Here is a 21658-nt window from a genome sequence, read left to right as displayed (position 1 = left end):
TACTGTAGCAAAATAATTTTTAAATGTGTGAATAGTACCGTGGGACCCATTTTTAATGAAAAAGTTGCTGAAAAGTGAAATTTGTGGGTCCGTAAACAGTACACGATGTACACTGATTGACTGAAAAAAGTTTGAAAAGTCAAAATTTGTGGTTACTGTTCATTGAACAGTAACCGCAAGTCTAAAAAACACTTGAAAAAAAAAAAAAGGGAAAAACGCAAACGCGCTGGAAATCAGCGCAATCCAAACGCAGCTTAGGTCTAACTAATGGGTGCATTTAAAATAGCGTTATTATGGAAAAGGGTTTGACTTACTTTCAATACTTTTTTAATTGGAATCTCATTTTGTATTAATGAGAAACTGCTACATCATCTACTAACTAAATAACATGTGGAGATTAAAACTCATTACCATTTGTCATTGTTATTTAAAATAAAATGAGATATCCAGTTAAAAAAAAAAATACTAGAAGTATGCCAAACTTTATGGAAAATAGAAAAAAAATTTATCAAAAAATCGATTTTTTTTCTCATAAAAATTATTGTTCACTTACAAATGTCCTTAGAATATCCGTTAACAAAATTTAAAAAAATAGATTTGGCTTGGCTTTAGTGTCTAATTGCGCTAAACCCATTAGGATCTTGACACGTTATCCAAGTGTCTAGTTATGCTAGGTCATCAGGATCATGATCATGACATGTGACACATGTCATGATCTCAATGAGTTTAATGCAAATGGACTCTGGACTCAAACCTGACGGACTTAGAAATTGCAATATTTTTATGTATTCTATTTTACTAAGGAAAAATAAATATCAAACTCATAGGAAAAGGCAGATGGGCAACTTTAAAGAGCTTGATAACATTAAATTCTTATTTATAGCAAGTTAGGTATAAGTATATTAATGACCATAATTAGCTTTCATGTAGCAGTAGCAGTACCAACCCCCATTGAATACACCAGTTTGAGAATTGTAGGTGAATGCTGTTTTCAGACGGTTATAGTACGCACATAAACAAAATTTCTATACGTCACAATCCCTTTCACAAGCAACCAGCAAAGTGAGTTAAGATGAATGGCCAAGCTGTCGAAGTTTGAAGCACTCGAAAAAAATAAAAATCAAATTGGTGATGGATGAAAGTCTCAATCTGAGATATTAATGAGTTTCCGTTTTCAGTTTGGACTCTGACATTTCCTTAGCCTTAGGTGTTCTCTCTTTTCTTCAATTGGCTCAGTTTCTTTCTAAGTTTATTTGCTGCTCAACTTGCTGGTTCAGAGACAATTTTTGGATTTTTATTTATTGCCGGGAAAGCGATCATTCAATTAGACCAATTAAAATTAGACCCAAACGTGTTACCTTGTCCAAACTTGGAGGAGAAAATGTCACATAGTTTTTTTTTTTTTTTTTTTTAAGCCGATTTAGACCCCCAAAGTTGGTTATACTACGGATTTATTGATTAATTATCGATTAATCCAATTATGTGATCACAATTCTAAATTTATAATTATATAAATATAAATCATAGTAAGTCATCAAATCTATAAGAGCAAACTTATAAATATCTCCTACTCTGATACTATGTTAAATTACCGATTCTTCCATGTATTTGCCATACCAATCATAATAGATATATATTTCCTAACCTGAATTTTCAGTTGCCATTTGCTAAAGTGTTCCTTCTAGTGCATGCATAAGCTAAGATGCAAATCATCAAACTACTCGTTTTTTGTCAAAACAGATAGTCAAATTATGAATCTGGCATGGCACGCACCTACTACCAATTAAAACCTTCTAAAACCTTGACTTAATTTGATTGTGGAAAGTGAAATCCAAACTTTGGAATTTTTCGCAGTCCTACAGATTTGTTCATGCATTACAAGCTCCCCGCTGATGTCAAAATAAAATAGGAGAAACCAAATAATTATATTTTTTCTACCCAAAATGAAAAAGCAAAAAAAAAAGTAAAGAGAGTTTTATATAAACAATAAATAAATAAAGTAAAAATGAAAACGGAAATAATGGCATCCTGGTACCTTGAATACCATAATAACCCATTAACCCTAACGCATATTGAACAACACCCTAACGAAAATAAAACAAAATTAATACTTTTAGTTTGAAAAGTTGTTCAAGTTTTTTGATAATTTGATGCCTACATAATAGGAAGGGGTACAAAAGTTTAGGAGATTTAGGCCCTATTTGAAAGAGTGGTTTAAACACAAGTTTTCAGTTTTTAAATAACATTACACGTATTTTTACACATTTTTTCACTTACACGTATTTCAAAAAAAACTAAAAACTGTTGTTTAAATACACGTACACAAGATTCACCTCAAATATGTATGTTTTTATTTAATATATATTTAATTTAACCTTTTTATACATGTCCTCCTAGTTATAATTTATTATTTTACATATTCTATATATTATCATTCCCAAAACTCTCTCTCTCTCTCATTTTTGTTTCATCTCTAGCAAGCTACCTCATTAATTAGGGATGGCAAGATACTTCAAATCCGGCATGCGTGTCCCGCTCCTTTCCTGCAAGGGTTTTCCCATCCTAATTAAAAAGGAAGTGGAGTAGGGACAGGGCACCCTTGATCCAACCTTGTGCCACACTGTTACCATTCCTAATTTAAGGATAATGCTAGGAATACATAAATTTTACTGCAAGTAGTTTATAAACTTATATGTCTACCTTTAAACACAATAATTCAATAAACAAGACAAGACAACAAATTATAGAATGGTACATTAGATAAATAAATGAATCAAATTACAAAATTATAGGATAACAAAAAAAATAATAATTGCCGTCTTCACCTATAGCTAGGTTCATAGGAAATTTTAATTAATCAAAGAACAAAAGCATTAGAGCAAGAAAGATACAAAATAAATAAATATAAATGTACGAACTCTATCTAGTTTATAGTACATTAAGCGCACTTCAGGCTTTTTAACTGAGCAATATCACTCTTGGTCCTATGACTGTCGGTTCTATATACGTACCAAGTTTTTTACGGATTGGACCTCTATGTAGTTAAGGGTGTGTTTGAATTGGGTGAAAATTGTTTCTGGAAATCATTTTCCGGAAAACCGGAGTGTTTGGCTGTCACGGAAAATATCATTTTCCGGAAAATGACTTCCACTTGACCACTATTTTCACCTTTGACCCGGAAATCATTTACTCCCCTCATTTTCACTTCAAATTACTTCTGGAGAGAGAGAGAGAGAGAGAGAGAGCCCAGATCGCGCCTCGCCGCGCCGATGAGCGGCGCGATCGTCGATCGAGCGGCGCGCTCGTCGATCGACGAGTGACGCGACCGCGATCGTCGATTGCGCCGCTCATCGGACGCTCGTCAGACGAGCGTTTTACCGGATTTGATACATTTTCTGGTAAAATGTTTAAATGAACCAAACACCAAAATTAATTTTCCGTAAAATGAATTTTGTGACAGCCAAACACATGAAAACGTTTTCCTTTCCAGAAAATAGCATTTCCGGAAAATAGAATATTTTCCGGAAATGGTTTTACGCGAACCAAACACAGCCTAAAGAACTTATCATTACAACTTCAAAAATGATACTCTAGGGCACTAGTTTGCATAGTCATGTAATAATAGCTTGTTTGGGAGGAGAGAAAAGAAATGAATGAAAATAATAACTTTAAAATATTTTTTATTTCCGTTATTTAAGAGTTTTAATGGAGGGAATGGAAAATCCATTCCCTTGTTTGGGAGTTTAAGTGGAAGTGAATGAAATAAGTAGGATGAAATACTAATTTCTCTCTATTCTTCCAAAACCTCAAATTTTCATTCCCCCAAAATTGGAAGAAATTGGAGAGAATGAAATTAGATTTTGAAAGCTCGAATTTGTGTGAAAATACAAGAGCTTGTTTAGACCCCCAAAATAAAATTACGGCTAAATTGCTTTTACTCTAACTTATCTATGTGCGGAACAAGAGTAAATAAAGCGCAATAAACCGATAACTACTCTAGTGTATAAACATGAACAACAAACAATAAAAATAAAACACAAGAGTAAGGGAAGAGAGATTCAACCACAAGATAACACTAAGACATGTTATCAAAGAGGAAACCTCAAAACTCGGCGAAAAACCTCTCCGCAACCCTCCAAGTCAAAATTGATCTATCCCATGTACTTGAGCCCTCCAAGCTCCAGTTGCCAATGGACTTCACGGAGTCTTGTCTTCTCTAACTTTCTGAATCCCGTAATACTCCCGATTGCATCTACCAAGCCTTAGTGGCTTCTTTTGAAAAATTCCCAAAACTTCCCAACTCCAAAACACTTTCTACACTTTGAATATGTGTGGGTTGTATTTGCGTACAAATCTCCTCTTAAGGTATGGCAATGGAAGAAGGAAAGAGAAGAAGCTACAATGATTTCTCACTAAAGGTGAGTAGCTCTCTCTCTAAAAAATGGGTGTGTTGTGTTGTTGGAAAACCTATCTAGGGTTTTTCTCTCTAAATGGCCTCTCATACTTTTGTGGGTAATGAGGGTATATATAGTATGGATGAAGGGTAAGAAAGTCACACTTAAAATCCTCCAGGCAGAGAGTTTTGCAGGTATCTCACAGGTTGGCCCTTTTCGAGAGACACTCGCAAAACTGACAGTCTAGCACGACTCTTCAGCTTCTAGCATGTGCTTCTCACGTCGCTCTTTCGCAAGTAGGCTTCTCGCGAGACACTCACGAAATCCACTTGTTCATGCAATACATGCTCGATTCTTCACCAACTTAATACTAAACTCAATACAATAAAATTCCTTAAAATACAAAAAACAAAATAATGCAAATACAACACTTTTTGTCATGGAATAAAGCCAACATAAAACATAATTGTAAATCACAACTTTACAGATTTAATGAAATTTTTACTAACATTCTCAAAATACCCTATATAATTAGCTCTTTATTTTAAAATAGAGATCTAATAGTAATATCACTATAAAATGATTTCATTCATTTCCCTTTATGTTACTTCCAAATAAGATTACTTATCTTCTATTTTTTTCGATTTCTCTATTTTAAAACATTTAAATAAGATTACTTAAATTCATTCTATTCATTTCCCTTACTTAAATATATTACATTTATTTCCATTCTTTTCTAATTATTTTGTTTCATTCCTTTATGAACTCCCAAATGAAGGTTAATAGTCCAAACATGGTTTCATCATTGGAGTATTGTTGTAGAGACAGCGATTTTTACAATATTTTTAACAACAATTAAGTTGACAAGGTTTTGCGTATTAATTCTCATATTCACCTACCACTAATATCATTTTTTGTACCCACCAATAATTTGTCACCTTGGCACTTGTAAAAAATTTTTGTACCTCAAGATTTATTGTTCATCCTTGTTTATGGCTTTTTTCCCCGACATAAATTTTATTTGGACTTGTATATGGGTGAGTGACTTATTATTATTATTATTTAAAAAAACGGATTTATATATGATAATTATTGTTTCACACTACTACAAATGAAACTTTTCAAACAATGTCCACATTTTATATAACGTGTCCACATTTTACACATGATGTAAAAGAGTGTAAATACTGTTTAATATGAAAACAATCAAAAGATCTTTTCTTCTAAATAAATGTATAACTTTATCCATTTATTCTTCTATATATTGGTTCCAATTGTCAATGGCCTCAATATATATGCTATAAGCCTTTAAAACAGTTCATAGTAACCTTTCCCTCTCATACATTCACGTGCTCTTCTTGAATTTTCAAGTGTGCCATTTTCACCAAGCCGCCACAAAATGAGCACACATAATGCACGAGGCTTTCATTTTGGGGATTGGAACACGAGAGTTTGTGATGAGTAACCCAATGAAGATACTTTCATATCCATCACTTATTTGTTATTTTATTTTCATATCAACGTGCATGGTCAGGACCTTTCTCAGCCATAAGAAAAGAAAGGGACAAAACAAAAAAAAGTAATTGCCTACAGAAGTTAACAGAGTGATGGTCCAGGTAATGGCTGTGGCCTTTGTGATGACAAAATTAGTGTCGGTGTGAAGTTGTTGGTGGCATACTAGTGAATCCATCAAGCTTCAATTTCCAATGAACTTTACTTAAGTTGTTGGGTCCCTTTGTCTTTGTGTCTCCTTGTATTGCAAACATTATCTTGTAAAAGAGGGTCACTCACAACTATGTGAGCTTTACAAGCGTGAATGTATGGATATATACTTTCTCCTTGTTGGGATACACAAATTACTTAGCTAAAAAAAACAATTAGCTTCAAAGTGAATATATGTATGGATGTTGGTAAAGAGTAAAGACAACTTTTCAAGATGATAAATGATTGTTGAATAATATCACTTACAAAATAGGATGGATTTTGCAATTTATTATATTTCTAAGTAAATGTATTGATTTGATTTTTCTGATTTCATATTTAGATTTGTGATTATTAATTTGACTCATGAAATAGATCCACTTTAAATTGTGAGATTTTTTTTTAATCACATAGACCACCATCAATGCCACACTTATTATATTTACTAATCACAATAAATCACTTTAATTATTGTTAAAAAATGTAAAAAAAAAAAAAAAAAAAAATGTCACTAGACTTGTTGAAAAGAATATAAATTAAAAAATAACTAATACAAATGGTCCAACATAGAATAGTCAAGAATTTGGGGTAAAGCAAAGCACATGGCTTAAACCTAAATTCTATTCTAATTAATAAATGAAACATTAATTTGTTGGGGTCCTTGCATTTTTTAGTGTTGATAACATTTATGTGAAAGTATATATGTATATGCATATATTTATATTTTATACCCAATATTAGTTTTTAATATTTTTAACTAATAATATTGTTTTATAGAATAATCTATTAATTAGATGATTCACATAAGTAGCAACCTTGTAGAGAATATTATTATATCATGCAGATCATGTGTAAAAAATAAAGCTAACTTCCTCTCAAAATATCTCACACGTGCTTTTGCTTTTCTTTTTCTTTTTCTTTTTCTTTTTTTAATTATGAAAAAATGCTTTGTTCTTCAGGCCCAGCCCACAAAAAGTCACCAAGTACATGAATTGAGACCACGTTAGAAACTCAATGGTCCCATAATTCCACGCGTTTCATAAATGCTAGAGGTTTATTTAGTTGGACTTAGACCAAATTTAATGACGATGATGTTGACCCAACCCCCCACTATGGACCCCTTGACGTTTCTAGGTAATTAAATGCTAATAAATTAATAAGTCATGATCTTCTAAAAAAAATAATAAAAATAAGTCTTGAAATCCATCATGAATGACATGACTCCAAGCTAGGTTATCTTAATTTCATAAAGCAATTCCCTATAAAAATATAATAAAATGAAAAATATAATGTTGTTAAAAAAGTCAATTATTTTTTTTCTCACTAAAAGTTTTTAAAATTAGTTAATTAATGAATATTCTTCGAATATTAGTTAATAATTTCAAAATAAAATTTATAATAAAATTCGCTATAAAAATAAAAGGAAGAAGTTAACGAATGCATTGATTTAGGAAATATTTTTATAAATTTTTTGTACGAAAAGAATAAAAAGTAATTTATTTATTTTTTATAGTTTTTTATATTTCTCATAAAAGTAATATCAAAACTTTTATAAAATGATCCATTATCCGATGCCTTAAGGACACACATTAACCAAATTCTAAATAAAATAAAATTCATAAAGCAATTCTATGAAAAGGTGAGTGAAAGAAAGTTGCAAATAGAATGCCTATATGTTTCTCAAAAAAATAATAATAATAACAAATCTTTCCCTTCCATTTTCTTTTAAATTAAAAAAGTTTATTTCGTGGTTAACATTTAATTTTTTACAAATATGAAAAAGCTACTTAGTGTAAAATGTGACTCCTACTATAATTTTAATTCCATGAAAAATAAAATGTTAACTCTGGTGTGTTATTGTTGAGTTGTTGCACTACATAAAATACAGGACAAAGTCCTTTTCTTTAGTTAAAAACGTTGCTTGGCTCTTTGTTATGGTTTTTTTTTTTTTTTTTTTTTTTGAGGAAGAGGCTCTTTGTTATGTTAAACGTGAAACTTGGAAGCTAGTAGTTTTTGGTGTCAAAAAATAATTTAGTAATTTTAATAAGAGTACGTTTTTCGATTTTATTCCCAGTCCCACTGGGTCCTAACTCTTCAGGGTACTTCCTTACTTTTGCATGAAATAATGCATCTCTCATTATGAGGAGGAAAGAGAGTATTTATTTCCACAAACATTTATGAGGCAAGAAAGTATACTTCATGAATTTTTAATTCACTTGCTAGTACCAAACCCAAAATACTTGATATGGTCCAAGCATATATCCAAAATGTTACAGATTTCTAGTCTCTGCTTTGAACTGAAATCTGTCAAGCAATACTACCAAAACAATGATGTCCAAGTTATATGAAGATGCCATTTTAATATTGATTGTGCAACAGAATATATATCAAATGAAAAGATAAGCTATAAATTGGCTCCACAGTGCATCATTGTGCAATGTGCTTGGTACAAGCACTGATGTAATCATGCAATGTGCTGACATTCTTTGTTTATTTATTTTATTTTCATGTGTTTGTTTCTATATCTTGTTTAGAAGTCAACTTTTGGTCCCTTTGATTGGTTCACCTACACTACAAGTTTGAAAAAACTAAAATTTAAAGTTGAATTTTGAAAGATTTGGTCTTTTCATCCCTTCTAATACCCAAAGGCTAGTAATGGATGACCAATAATTTTAAAAGATACAATATTTTGTACTATTTTTCTATATATAATTATTGATATATTATTATTAGAGTGATACCATTTTCACCTGTACTACTGACATCATTTTTATTATACTTCAATCCCGGTAAGTTTAGTCTAACAATTTTAATAGTTTTAAAAAAATTATGAAGAATAATTTTTCCTAAAATTATTGATGGTTGAAAATACATATTCATAGGAGAGTAGTAGGAAGTGGTGTTTAGCTCTGAAAAGTGACATGATTCATAAACTTGATGAGGATTATTGGCCTTCTACAACTTCTCTGTTTTGTTGAAAACAGAGAAGGCTCATTTTGGAAGAGTAGATGAAGACCCCTGTTTTGTTGTTACTAATGCTTTTGCATGGAAAAAGAGGGTAATGATTATCACCTAACCTCATATGATTTCAGTTAAATCATGCTATTTATTGGCAAGTTAGGAACTTGTTTAATTTGGATCAAAAGGTTTTGTTATGGTTATTAAAATATTAAAAGCTGAATTGGCGTACTAAAATGTTCGGTTTATCCAATAGCTACACTGACATCAAATTATCATACCTTTTGGAACACTAAAGCAAAAAGTACTCTAAAACTGTGTGGCCAAATCAGGAAATTTTCCTTAGGGGACCATCTAAAAGTTTGGTAATTAAGGGTTTTTTTAATAATAAAAAAAATCTATATGTGTACACTATATTCCTAGTAGTATGTATATTGTATAGTAATATAAAATATTTCAAAAAAAAAAAATTACTACTCCTATAAAACAATTTGTAACAACTCTACAAATATAACAAATTTCACAACTTTTTTTCTAATTTGTTGAGCTGCCACAATGTGATTAGTATGACAGCTTTTATAAGGGATCACCACCTAAGTAAGTGTGGAAAAATGTATTAAAATTTGTTGTGGCATTAATTGTTTGAAAATGAAAATTAAGTACTTCATAACCTTATCTAAAAAAAAAGTACTTCAAAATCTAATATGTGTACCATGTTCAAAGAGCATATTTATTTGAGATTTTATAAATACATTGTTGGTCACTAAAGTTTAGCCCATAAAATATTTTAGACCCTAAACTTTAAAATTATTACTTTTAGTCCCTTAATGTGTTCAAACTAAAATTGACACATCGTCACGTCATCTGAACTAAAAGTGATCACATAAGTTTCTCAGGGACTCAAATTGATTACTTTAAATTTTAAAAACTTAAATCACTCATTGTCTAACCTTCAAGAACCAATAATATATTTTGTCCTCTATTAAACTTGATGATTTGTTCCAATTTTGTTTTTAATTTTTTTTTTGTTAACCTACCTTTAGCTAACTATCATTTAAGCATTAGATGAGTACAAATATATATATATATATATATTTTTTTTTTTTTTTTTTGAGAAGTATGAGTACAAAAATATATGATAATACAAAAAGCTAAGCATTTTTATTTAAATTACAAGCCACAAAGTGTAACTACTAAAGCCCGTCTTTGTGTTATCAAAAAAAAAAAAGCCCTTCTTTGTGTTCCATTTATTGTTTGAGATATTTGTTAGAATAACTACATGTTGATTCTAATTTTATGAGTGTCCAAATAATTTAAAGAATAATTATATACAACTTTTTTTTTTTTTTTTTGAGAAGTGAAATACTTGCTGATATATTAATCAAGAAAAGGATAATCATCCAATACAAAAGCCATAATATCTGTTGGAACACACTCCAACCAGATTTGAGGTAAAAAAGATTGTCTCGCTCGCTGGGCTAAAACCTGTGCAACTGCATTGCCTTGCCGACCAACGTGAGCGAACGAAATACTCAGAAATGAGTTTGATTGGGATTTGATGTCCCTAATTAAATGCCCTCCCCAAGAATTTTCCATGCCAGGACCTCTTAAAGAATTGAGTATAGATTCAGAGTCACCTTCGCAAACCACCTGCTCATGACTCAATTTTGCAGCAAAGGAGACGGCACGCCTGGCAGCTAAAAGCTCCAATAATGCAGCTAGAAGCTCCAATAATTCAACGGATGGAGGTTTTACAAGCAGTTAAGCTTATGAGATTCTATTTCTATTTAAATAATTATAAATAACCTTAGGCTTTGGAATCTCATAAGCTTAACTGCTTTGTCCATTCATATGTATAACCATACATATTGTTTGATTCGACCAACTTTAAACCTATATCTATAAACAAACTCTAACCAACAACTGAGGACGAAACTCGTTAGAAACCTCCTGATGCACCTTGGTACAAAATGAATGTGGATGGAGCAATTTTTAGCACCTCCAAAGCTGCTGGAGTTGGGGTTTTGATTCATGATAGTGAGGGTCAAGTAGAGGCAGCACTAAGTAAGAAATTACCGATCCCATTGGGACCCCTCGAAACGGAAGCAAAAGCATTGAAGGAGGGTGTGCAATTTGCCTGAGACATTGGTATCCCAGATATTATTCTTGAATGTGACTCAAAGATTGTATCCGAGGTAGTTGGGGGATTTAGTGACCCACTTGTGTCGATTAGCAACATCATTGATGGGATTCGGGTTAAAATGCAAGATTTTAGAAGGTTTCAAGTCTCTCATATAAAGCATTAGGGCAATCACCTTGCTCATCTTTTGGCTCGTTATCCTAAGAATATTTTACATTATGTAGCTTAAATAGAGGAAAATCTTATTATGATTGAATTCACATTGATTCAAAATGTATTGTTTTTAGTTTCATCTTAATAAGAGCATGCATTTCTCATTAAAAAAATAAATAAATAAATAAATAAATAATAAAAATATAAATATAAACTCTAACCAAAATCTATTATCAATGATAAGGAATTAAGGATCACTCTCAATAATACTTCACACACCGAACTCACGCTCGCACAAACAACACTAACTAACTTCACAAACACAAACTCACTCACAACTCCAATTTATTTATATTATTGTGCACGAATAGCTAATATTCTTTATAAGATATTCAAATATTTAAAAATCTCTATACTTTCAATCAAATAATCCTCTTGCTCTCCATGTGTGGGTGCAAAAAACAATATGATAGGTAGCCAATATAATGTTGACTTAAGTATTCAATATTTTAATCTAATGCCCTTCTTTTAAAAATGGGTAAATTGCATTGACATTCCTTTAAAGTTTTTTTTTTTTTTTTTTTTTTTTTCATTATTACACTTACTCTCCCTTTAGTTGGAAAAAATACTCACCTCCCTTAAAATGAAAATTATTTACACCAAGCTCTCCTAGATGACTAAAAGAAAAGGCTTTCAAAATTCTTAAACTTTCTATTTTACCCTTCACCCCCCCCCCCCCCCCCTTCTAATAGAAATTAGATGATTTTTAAAGCCTTTTTTTGGGGAGGGGGTGATTTTAATTTTTTTTTTCTTTTTTTTCAATATCATCCAAGGAAGGTCAATGTAAATAGTTTGCAATTTAGGGAAGGTGAATGTAATACCATAAACTTTTAGGAGAGGTCAATGTAATTTTTCCCATATAAAAATAATAATAATGAGACTCTTGATCTAACAATAATTTTCTTGTACGCCTTCTATATATATTGGATACATTAGATATCATTAGTTTCTTACTATATGCACATATTTTTTGTGACTTAAAGTATTCTCTTTGTATGTTTTGTTTTTTTAGGAAACTCTTTTTATGTTTCATTGTGTAGGAATCTTAGTTATGGTCTGTTATTATGCCTTGAATCACGAGATATCAATTATCCTTGATGTAGGGATAATTAATAGCTTTATTGGTCAACTATTGTGTGTATATACCCTATTTAGGGTTATTGTAAAACATAATTTTTCCACCACGCACCCTAGGCGTACATGATGGTTACTCTACAAATACAAAGTTCTTGTGGGTTATGAGGGAGAAGGAAGGGTTGGGGTTCAAGTTTTCAGGAAGGAGATTCACACACATATACACTTATTAGATAAGAGTAAATTTCTATCTTGTATAAAAATAAAAATAAAATAAAAAAGTAAACATAATTTTTAGATTAGTTAAAATGTAATTACTAAGGGCTTTCTATTATGAATGTAGGTCATTAGCCTAAATTGCCTAAACCCTTACTTTTGCTTTCTCCTTCTCTCTAAATCTCTTATTTTCTTCAATTTTATTTTAATATAGTATAGCCGCTTTTTTGAAGCCTTCAATAGGGCTTAAGTAAGCCCATAAATATTTAATCACTACTAACCATTGTTTAGACTAGCGATGCCAAACATCATTTGGACTAGTCTTCATCAACCATTATCTTAACATCTTTCATAACCACTTCTTTTCAAGTAGGGCATTTTCCTACTTTGTTTTTCATGTAGACTCTGAATTTGGGTTTGTATGTTCTCATTTGAGGTTCCCAAATCCTACTAATTGGTGCATCACTCATGTGCTATGTTGATATTCCTCAGACCATCAATGTAGCCATCCTTCGACCATAGTAGCCACTCATTTGCTCTTACTAAATCTTTTTTTTTTTTTTTTAATAACAGATACGACCTCCTTGATCTAAATGGATTATGTTTCTCTTGATAAAAAGTGTTGGGGTCATATTTTATATGTAATTAGCTAATCCTTTGACAAAACGCACTTTACTTGTATTTGGATAGATCTAAGTTGTGTTTAATATATCAAGAAATATGTTGTTCAAACATATCAAGTATTAGTATTAAAGACATGAAGATTAATTCAAGAAACAAGTGAAGAAAAATTGTTTTATTAAAACTCGACAAATAGCTGTTATCAAGACTAAATGGAAAGCTCGACATAAACTCAATCTATCGAAAATTACGATTTCAGAATTTCCATATCTGAAATTCGGCCTATGTTGATGTATTTGTTTAGGGTTTCTTTTCTCACAACCCTAGACATATATAAGGCTTATTTTCAAGAGCCGTTAGACGAATACAAAGACCAAGAATTTAATTTTCTCTATGAGAAACTACTGCGTTTGTACGTCATAGGATTTTGTAACCAAGTGCTTCCTAATCTTCATTGTTGATGAAATGAAGAACTTTGCAGCCAACAACAATCATTCAAGTTGCTGGAGTTAGTCACATACTGGGATTCGTGCAAAGGAGTTTAGTCACAAATTGGAGATATATGCATCAAAGGAAAAAAGGCTACTGCAAGATCAAGTCCAATTAGGTATTGGAGCGAAGGTTCAACTGTAAATTGGTATTTTAGAATAGGCCAAGGTAGTGGTAAGATTTCTTATACTTGGAACTGCTTGATTATTGATTAATGAATTTTTGAAAATGGTAGCCTTAAATTCACCTAGTGGAGTTTTGCCTTGCAAGAGGTTTTTCTCATTTGTCAACAAATCACTGTGTTAATTTATTTTCCGATGCATTTTAGTTTATTTGGTAATTTGTTAGTACCTCCATGATTTATATGTAATTTGACCAAATTAATCTACTTGAATAATTGAATTAATTAACCGAAGTCAAACTATCTTAACCCAACAAAAAGAAAGTGAATCCATCCGTTAAAGAGAGGAGGGGGGGGGGGGGGGGGGGGGTGGGAATTGCAAATCAATTTTGATGACAGTGGCTATCGATGGGTTTTTAAATGCTCAATCAATTTCAATAATTCACTACCAATTTTACGCGCATTCCAGGAAAGCTACAAGTCGTTACTATTGTACGATAAACATAATTGCTTTTTATTATTTTGTTGTTGAAAATGATAAACATAATTGTGGTTGCTTAAAAATGGGACAAAATCATGAAAGTTAATTTATTAGACATTGCTGGTTTCTCAAAAGTCCTTATACTTCTACTTCATGCAAGTCTTCGTCGAAAGAAAGAAAATTATTATGGTGGATGGTAGATAGTAGATACATTTCAATTCCAAAATTCCCAATAGATTTCTCTAAACGTGAGATTTCTCATACATGTCTCTAATCTCAATGCTTCTCTGCAAATTATTTTTGAACTTTATGTATAGATCCTTCTGTGACTTCCAAGAAATGTGAAGCTTTTGGTACAATTGCTTTTATAGTTCACCTACCCGAAGATAATGAAAGATTTTGTTCAACTTCTTTGTTTAGAACATTTTTTAGTTCCCTTAAATTTAGGTTTGTAATCAATGTTGTCCTTAAAATTCTGAAGTTTATATTTGTTATCGATTTTTTTTTTCTTTAGATAATTCAATAATTACAAACTTAGAACCTAAAAAGAGGGACACAAACTTGAATGTTTCCATTAAAAACACTAAAGGTATGTTTGGTAGATTGTAATAGACACTGTAATGTAATAGTTATTTTTATGGTCTAGCTATTCAATAGTTTGGTTGAGTTTTTATTACAACAAATAGTCATTCATTATGAATTGCTATTTTATAAAATGAATAATAATTATTCATCTCTAAAAAGATTGTAATAGTTATTCCTTAGTAGATATATTAATTTCTAAAGTTAATACATTTCCAAATAAACAAACTTTCCATATGCACATAACAATTATGAAAATAAAAAATCATAAAACAATAACCAATCTTTCTTTCAAATTTAAAAAAGAGTAGTGCTACAGACACAAACTATTTTATAACATTTTTACAAATTATTGATGTGGCAAATTTTTATTAGTTCTAATATGGGTCCACCACTAACATCACAATTATGTTTATTAATGATTATTTGAAAATTATTAAAGTCACATCAGCAGTTTGTAAAAATGTTGTAAAATAGTGTGTGTCTATAGCATTACTCTTTAAAAAATATTATTTTTTAGGAAATATAATTATATAAATAAGATATTTCCTAAAATATATTTTAAGTTTGATTTAAAATACTTTCATTCCATTGTTTTTAGGATTCTATTATTGTATTGTCACCAAATAAATGAATATTGATAAGTATTACATTACAGCATCTTGTATTCCTTGTAATATCTATTCTAATTCCTATATAATTATCGTTACAATCTATCAAACGTGCCCTAAGAGGTATAAATCAGTTAAGTTACAAGACTTTTGATATTTGTTATAATTGAGTAATTCTTAAGTACTCTCGGAGCATAATGAATAGTGCTTCACTCTTCTCACATTTATGGTGGGATCCACTTATTAAATTCATAATATGGTTCACCATAAATGTGAGAGAATGGAGTATCATTTCGCTATACTATGAGAATACCCCTTTTGGATTGAAGGGGGAGAGAGGGAGAATGAAGGGGAATAGAATAAAGTTGATTAAAAATAGGCTAATTTTTTGTCAAATCTACTCTACTCTACTCCTCCTCCCTCCAAACAGGCGTATTTTCCCCGTTATAGGTCTAATCCTTCCCTCCAAATCCATACATCTTGATATATTAGATGTGACATGGAATACGTGTAAATTGAAACTTTACTTAATATTCTTCTCAAATTTTCTTTATATTTTACTCTTTTTTTTTCTCTTGAAAATCTCTACTAAAATAATGCCTGCTTTCAACTCTCTATTTTCTTTTTCTTTTTCTCTTTTTTATAGGAAAAACCTGCTTTCAACTCAAATTTAGTACATGTCATATAACATTTAGTAGCAGCAAAGTCTATGGATTTGTACATAATAATTACATTAACAATAAATTCAAACCTCATAGACGTAATTGACCAAATTTGAATCAGGAATGAAATTGACAGATTACCCAAACTTTCTAGACTAGTCTAAATTATATCTTAATATTTTTTTTAATAGCTCTAATTAATTAATTATAGAAAGGGAACTGGTTTATGATAAGATTTGGAGTTTTGATTGTGATTCATTGGTCGGCCAACCAGATGCTACAATTGTTGAAATTTGTTCCAAAGAAAAATAAATAAACATTAAACTCTTATGAGAAGTTAGGTGGGCAATTTAAAAGACTATGATGAAATTAAATTCTCATTTATTGTCTGTTAGGTATATTAATGAATTGGTCTAGTAAATGGCCATAATTAGCTTCATGCAGCACCAATATTAAAACACATCAGTTTGACAAAGTGTAGGTGAATGCTCTTTTCAAACATTTATAGGACACAATCACACAACCATAATTTTTGTACAACTTTTTCATTTCTTTTCTAAATCTTTTTCTTTTTCTAAGCAACCATAATTTTGTACATCACCATCCTGAGTTCCCACTTTTATAATCTATATCAAGAACCCCTAAAAAAAATATAGCACTATTAGGCCTCTAATGCAGAGGATGGCCCAAACATGGAAGCAAGTAACAAATAAAGGAAGATTATTGTTTTATAATAAAATTTTAAAAAATAAATAAACAAAAGAAGAGCATGGATACAAGTCACTCTCTAGATAAAAAGCTTTCCCTTGTTAGGAACGAGTGTGTAATATCTCTATAGGGATTCTTTATTTTAGATTGGTCTGTTTTTACGAAAATTAGGTCCCGTTTGGTACACCTACTCAATCATATGTTTTCAATTTTTAAACAATATTACACGTATTTCCAGACATTTTTTCACCTACACGTATTTTCACACATGTTTTCATTTTTTTAAGTGCATGTACCAAACACCCCATATTATTATAGTACAACCTCATCTTACAACTTATAGTCAAATGAAAGAAACCTATTTATTGTGACAAGAACTCAACAAGAATAATGGGTCCTACCATAAATTTAATTAGTGGAACTCACCATTTATGTGAAAGAAGGGAGTACGCAGTTATAGTACTCCGGGAGTACACAATAATTTCCAATTACCCATACATGAATTCCTTGTCCTTGCACTCAAATTAGAAAAGTTTCTCTATATAACTTTTTATAAGGGCACTCCATGTTTTTATGACCAAGTGATGAGTTATGGTTCAAGTTCAAGAATAAGTTTTGTCAAAATTGAGGATAAGACTGTTTATCAATCACGTCCAAGCGATGAGTTATGCACTGAATAGAAATTTAAAACCGGCTTAAATCTATAGTTAGGGAACCCAAAATGTTTTAAATGACATAGTGACTAAAGAGTTTCGTGTGCAATTTGGTATGCCAAGCTCTCTTTAGCTACTGCCCACCAAACCAATAAAACACCATTGACTAAATTGTAAAAAATGTATTTCAAAACTCTAGGAATTTGTGGTAGCCAAAGGAGATGGCTTAATTCCTAGGTCAACATCATGTCAAGACTCAAATAAGAGAAAAATAAAAAATAAAATTTTTTTTGGTACAATTAAACATAGAGATAAAAGATTGAAAGTCTTAAGCATTTTTTATCTGTGTAATTACTAGTGTTTAACTGGTTCAATTTTACTTTTGCTTATCTGGATACTTGACTCAACTTCAAAGTTCAAACCACTTTGGTAAAGGGTTGAAATTGAATACACATAATTCTAACACATACATGATACAAGTCATTTCAGGTATGGGAAATTTAACAAAAAAAGAGGTATGGGAAACTATCAAAAATGGTCCAGCCATGTAGGTAAATGATCTCTACTGGCTGTTGCAACTGTTACAATCCTTGTGAACAAAGGGCATTAACTCCACCTTAGTACCCCCAAATTACAATGAATTGAATATTCCTTTTATTGTTGCAGTGTGCAGATTCAGAGGACTTCATTTTGTTCTTTACAATCAAGTAACATTAATCCATTTACAATTCTAAAAGTCTTTGCCCTTTACAAGCAAGTACCAGCACATTCTGCACATTATCACTTTCTAATTAGGAGTTGAATTTTATATACAGAACAAAATGATTCCTGCTATCTAAATAGGATTTTTATAATTTATGAAACATCCATAACATAAGCTGAAATAACTAGTAAAAACTATACTTTTAATATTACCAAAAGAAATCCACCTTTAATTACACTTCTAGAGAAGCAAATAAAATATTTGTCTTGCGTCCTATGCTCAAATATGCTAGACATGACACAAACACGACATGTATCCAACATTAAACTTGCATTGTTATCTTATTCTATCCTATGCACTGAAGCAATGGATGGAAGCCTTGCTAGCAATAGATATTTCACATTGAAATTGATTGATATTCATCAAGATCACCAAATCCATATTTGAAGATGCACATTTTCTACTTCTTAGGCCCGTTTGTTACCATTGTTTAAACAACAGTTTTCAGTATTTAAATAATATTACACGTATTTTCACACTTCTTCACCCACAAATATTTTCAAAAAATACAAACAACGTTATTAGAACAACATTACCAAATTCACATGCAACAAATTTTTAAAATCAGAATAGTGCTACTTTAATTTCTCTATAACCAAAAAAAAAAAGGGAATGACACAGTTAAAATATAAAGGTCGAAAATATGATAAAAGATTCTGAATGAATCAAACTTCTATCAACTACACTAATACCAGCACCATCCCTTTATGATGTACATATATTCTTCTTTTACTAACAAATCTATTTCTCCAACCCTAATTTCATCTATCATCTACAAAATTAAAAATAGTGGATATAAGCCATAATCATAGTATTCTTTAGTCATTCAGATTGATATGTTGAGATCAATTCTAGGTTTCTTCATCAGCGGTAACGGGACAACAGAACTGCACCTAGGACATTTTGGATTATTTTTCGTTATCAATACGTAAGATAAGCAACCAGGACAACCTGCTGCCATTGGTGATGATAATAATTTATCTTCAAAATCTTCTTCTTGGGTTTCTCTAATCGAAGATGATGACGATGAATATGAAGGTGACGGTGATGATTTCCCAAATGATGCTCTCTTCTTCAGTGGTTCTTTCTCTGCCCTTTCGAGTGCTGATTTCACCTTATCAAGAGTGCATACGCTTTGATAATTATTCGATGACGATGATGATGAGACCAACTTTAAATCCAGGGGAGTTTCATCAAAAAGATTTAATGTGATTTTCGAGGGTGATGGAGGAAAATTTAAATCCTGAAGTCTTGGAACTGTTGAATTGATTTGGTGCTTCTTGTCTGAGATTGAAGGTGAATTTGGGGTGTTACATCTTTGTAGGTAGACTTTCCCTGACTGCAAACATTGCAAAAGCACACAAATTCACCATTAGCATAACATACTCCTCCTACGTAGAATTATTTATGTTATTCAACAAAATCTAATTACTCCTTTCAAGAGAATTCCATGGTATATACACTTTTTTTAAAATGTACCATATATATGTATAAAATCTTAATAGTTTTCTATAGAGTATTGCCTTATTTTTTTTACTATGTCTTTTTTTTTTTTTTTTTTCAAAGTCTACTAATAGTAATTTTTCTCAAAAAAAAAAAAATACTAATGGTAATTCGTTAAGATTAAAGTAGGTATGATATATTAAAAAAGAAAGTTTGTATCATAGAATGATCCCTCATCCCAAGGTCAAAAATACTTGTAATTAGTAAATCACAATTTTCCAATTTTTTTTTATTCCCCCATATTCCTAGACATTAATGATAGATTATTCCAATAAAAGATATGAATTTATTAGATGGAGAGAATCAAGGGAAATAGAAAAGGGTATTAATGATGATATAAAAGAAACTGTTAAGAGGATACAGAGTGGGATCGAAAGTGGTAAACATTGAAGAGCCACAACGAATAAATGGAAAATAAACATCTTCATGCTCTTAATTACTCCAATCCTCTAATATTGAAAAACCTTTAAATTCATTTAAAGAGAGCAATAAAGGCCAAGAAATTAAGCAAATTATTACATGGGCCAAACATAAAAATGAATTATAACCTGGAAATTAAAAGGTTTGGGGTTGCAAACTAAGAAAATATGTTGTACAATTTTTGAGAGCAATTGTGATGGAATGAGTTAATTTGGGTTGTCAGTATTGCTCCAAAAAATAAAATACTTGTGTTGTACTTGTGCATATTAGAATATGATTGAGAATTACAAAAATGGAAATTTCTGAATTTTCAGTCCCTCCTTTTCCTTCAATTTCTCTGTATCCAAACAGAGAACAAAAAGACAAAACAGAAAATTTTCAAAGACAACAATTTCACAAAACACACGAATTAATATATCCTCCATTCATAAACACCAAAAAAAAAAAAAAAAAAACACATATTTAAACTTAAACATCTTTAAAAAAACAGATTTCCAAAGCAAAAAAATATTCACATATAAAAATAGAAAGTATAAGCAAAGAACACAGTTTTCTTCATGAAAAGGTTAACTTTTCCAGGAAAACAAACAGACCCAGATGAGAAAATGGACAAACCTTCAAGTCTAGGCGCTTTTCCCAGCCATTTGGGACCTGCAAGTCGAGGTCCAATTCCTGGGAATCAACCACAAGCTTAGGGGTTGAAGAAGAAAAAGAGTTAGACCCATCACCAAGCAAGTCACGAGTAATCAGAGCCGTAGATTTCTCAGAATTCGAATCATTCCCAACCGTCCGATGTTGATCCTCCTTGTTATAGCCATTGAGAACTCGCACCAGAGAGCTCACGTCAGCAGCCATTTCTCAAAACTCTTTTTTTCTTTCTTTTCTTTTCTCTCACAAAGCTAAAAGGCTTTTTGCTTTTGCTTTTGCTCTGGCTCTGGCTCTGGCTTTTAGAGAGAGATATATATATGCAAAGAGAGAATGTATAATATATAGAGGCCGTTATGAAATAAATGGAGAAAGTGTTTTTTTTTTTTTAATTTATTATTTTTGATTAAATTGTACTAATTTTTAGGACTAGTATTTTTTGAAAGTGTAATTAATTAAATTGATTAATTATTTAATGTATAATTAAATGTTCATTTATTGTTGGTGAGTATTAATTAATTGGGGGAGGTAGTGGAAGGGTGGGAAGGGAATTCAACGAATGAGGGCATGGAAAAGTAAATGGATAGCATTAAATGCTAAGGGAGGAAATTACTAATTGGATACTACAACAAGATATCTTTGCATCATTAATTAGGATTTGGCCTTTTGTTTTTTGTTTTTGTTTTTGTTGGTACCACTCCTG

General features: G+C 31.0%; 1 protein-coding gene across 2 annotated transcripts in view; it reads right to left on the bottom strand.

Moving 5' to 3' along the window:
- The window catches only part of LOC126720644 (uncharacterized), a 28946-nt gene extending 7667 nt beyond the window's left edge, over positions 1–21279 (bottom strand). Inside the window, exons 1-2 of one of the 2 annotated variants that reach the window (XM_050423375.1) lie at positions 20926–21279; positions 19339–19726 (exon numbers count right to left, since the gene is read on the bottom strand). In XM_050423375.1, the coding sequence (XP_050279332.1) occupies positions 19339–19726; positions 20926–21165 (628 nt within the window). In that variant the 5' untranslated portion in view covers positions 21166–21279. Of the gene's footprint in view, positions 1–19008; positions 19727–20925 lie in introns of those variants that run through there. The other variant, XM_050423374.1, reaches the window with a different exon arrangement.
- Positions 21280–21658: the final 379 nt, after the last annotated feature.

The sequence above is a fragment of the Quercus robur genome, chromosome 4 (genome assembly GCF_932294415.1).
Source record: "Quercus robur chromosome 4, dhQueRobu3.1, whole genome shotgun sequence".
Taxonomy (NCBI): domain Eukaryota; kingdom Viridiplantae; phylum Streptophyta; class Magnoliopsida; order Fagales; family Fagaceae; genus Quercus; species Quercus robur.
The sequence above is the reverse complement of the archived record's forward strand: the minus strand, read 5'-3'. Positions and strand labels throughout refer to the sequence as shown.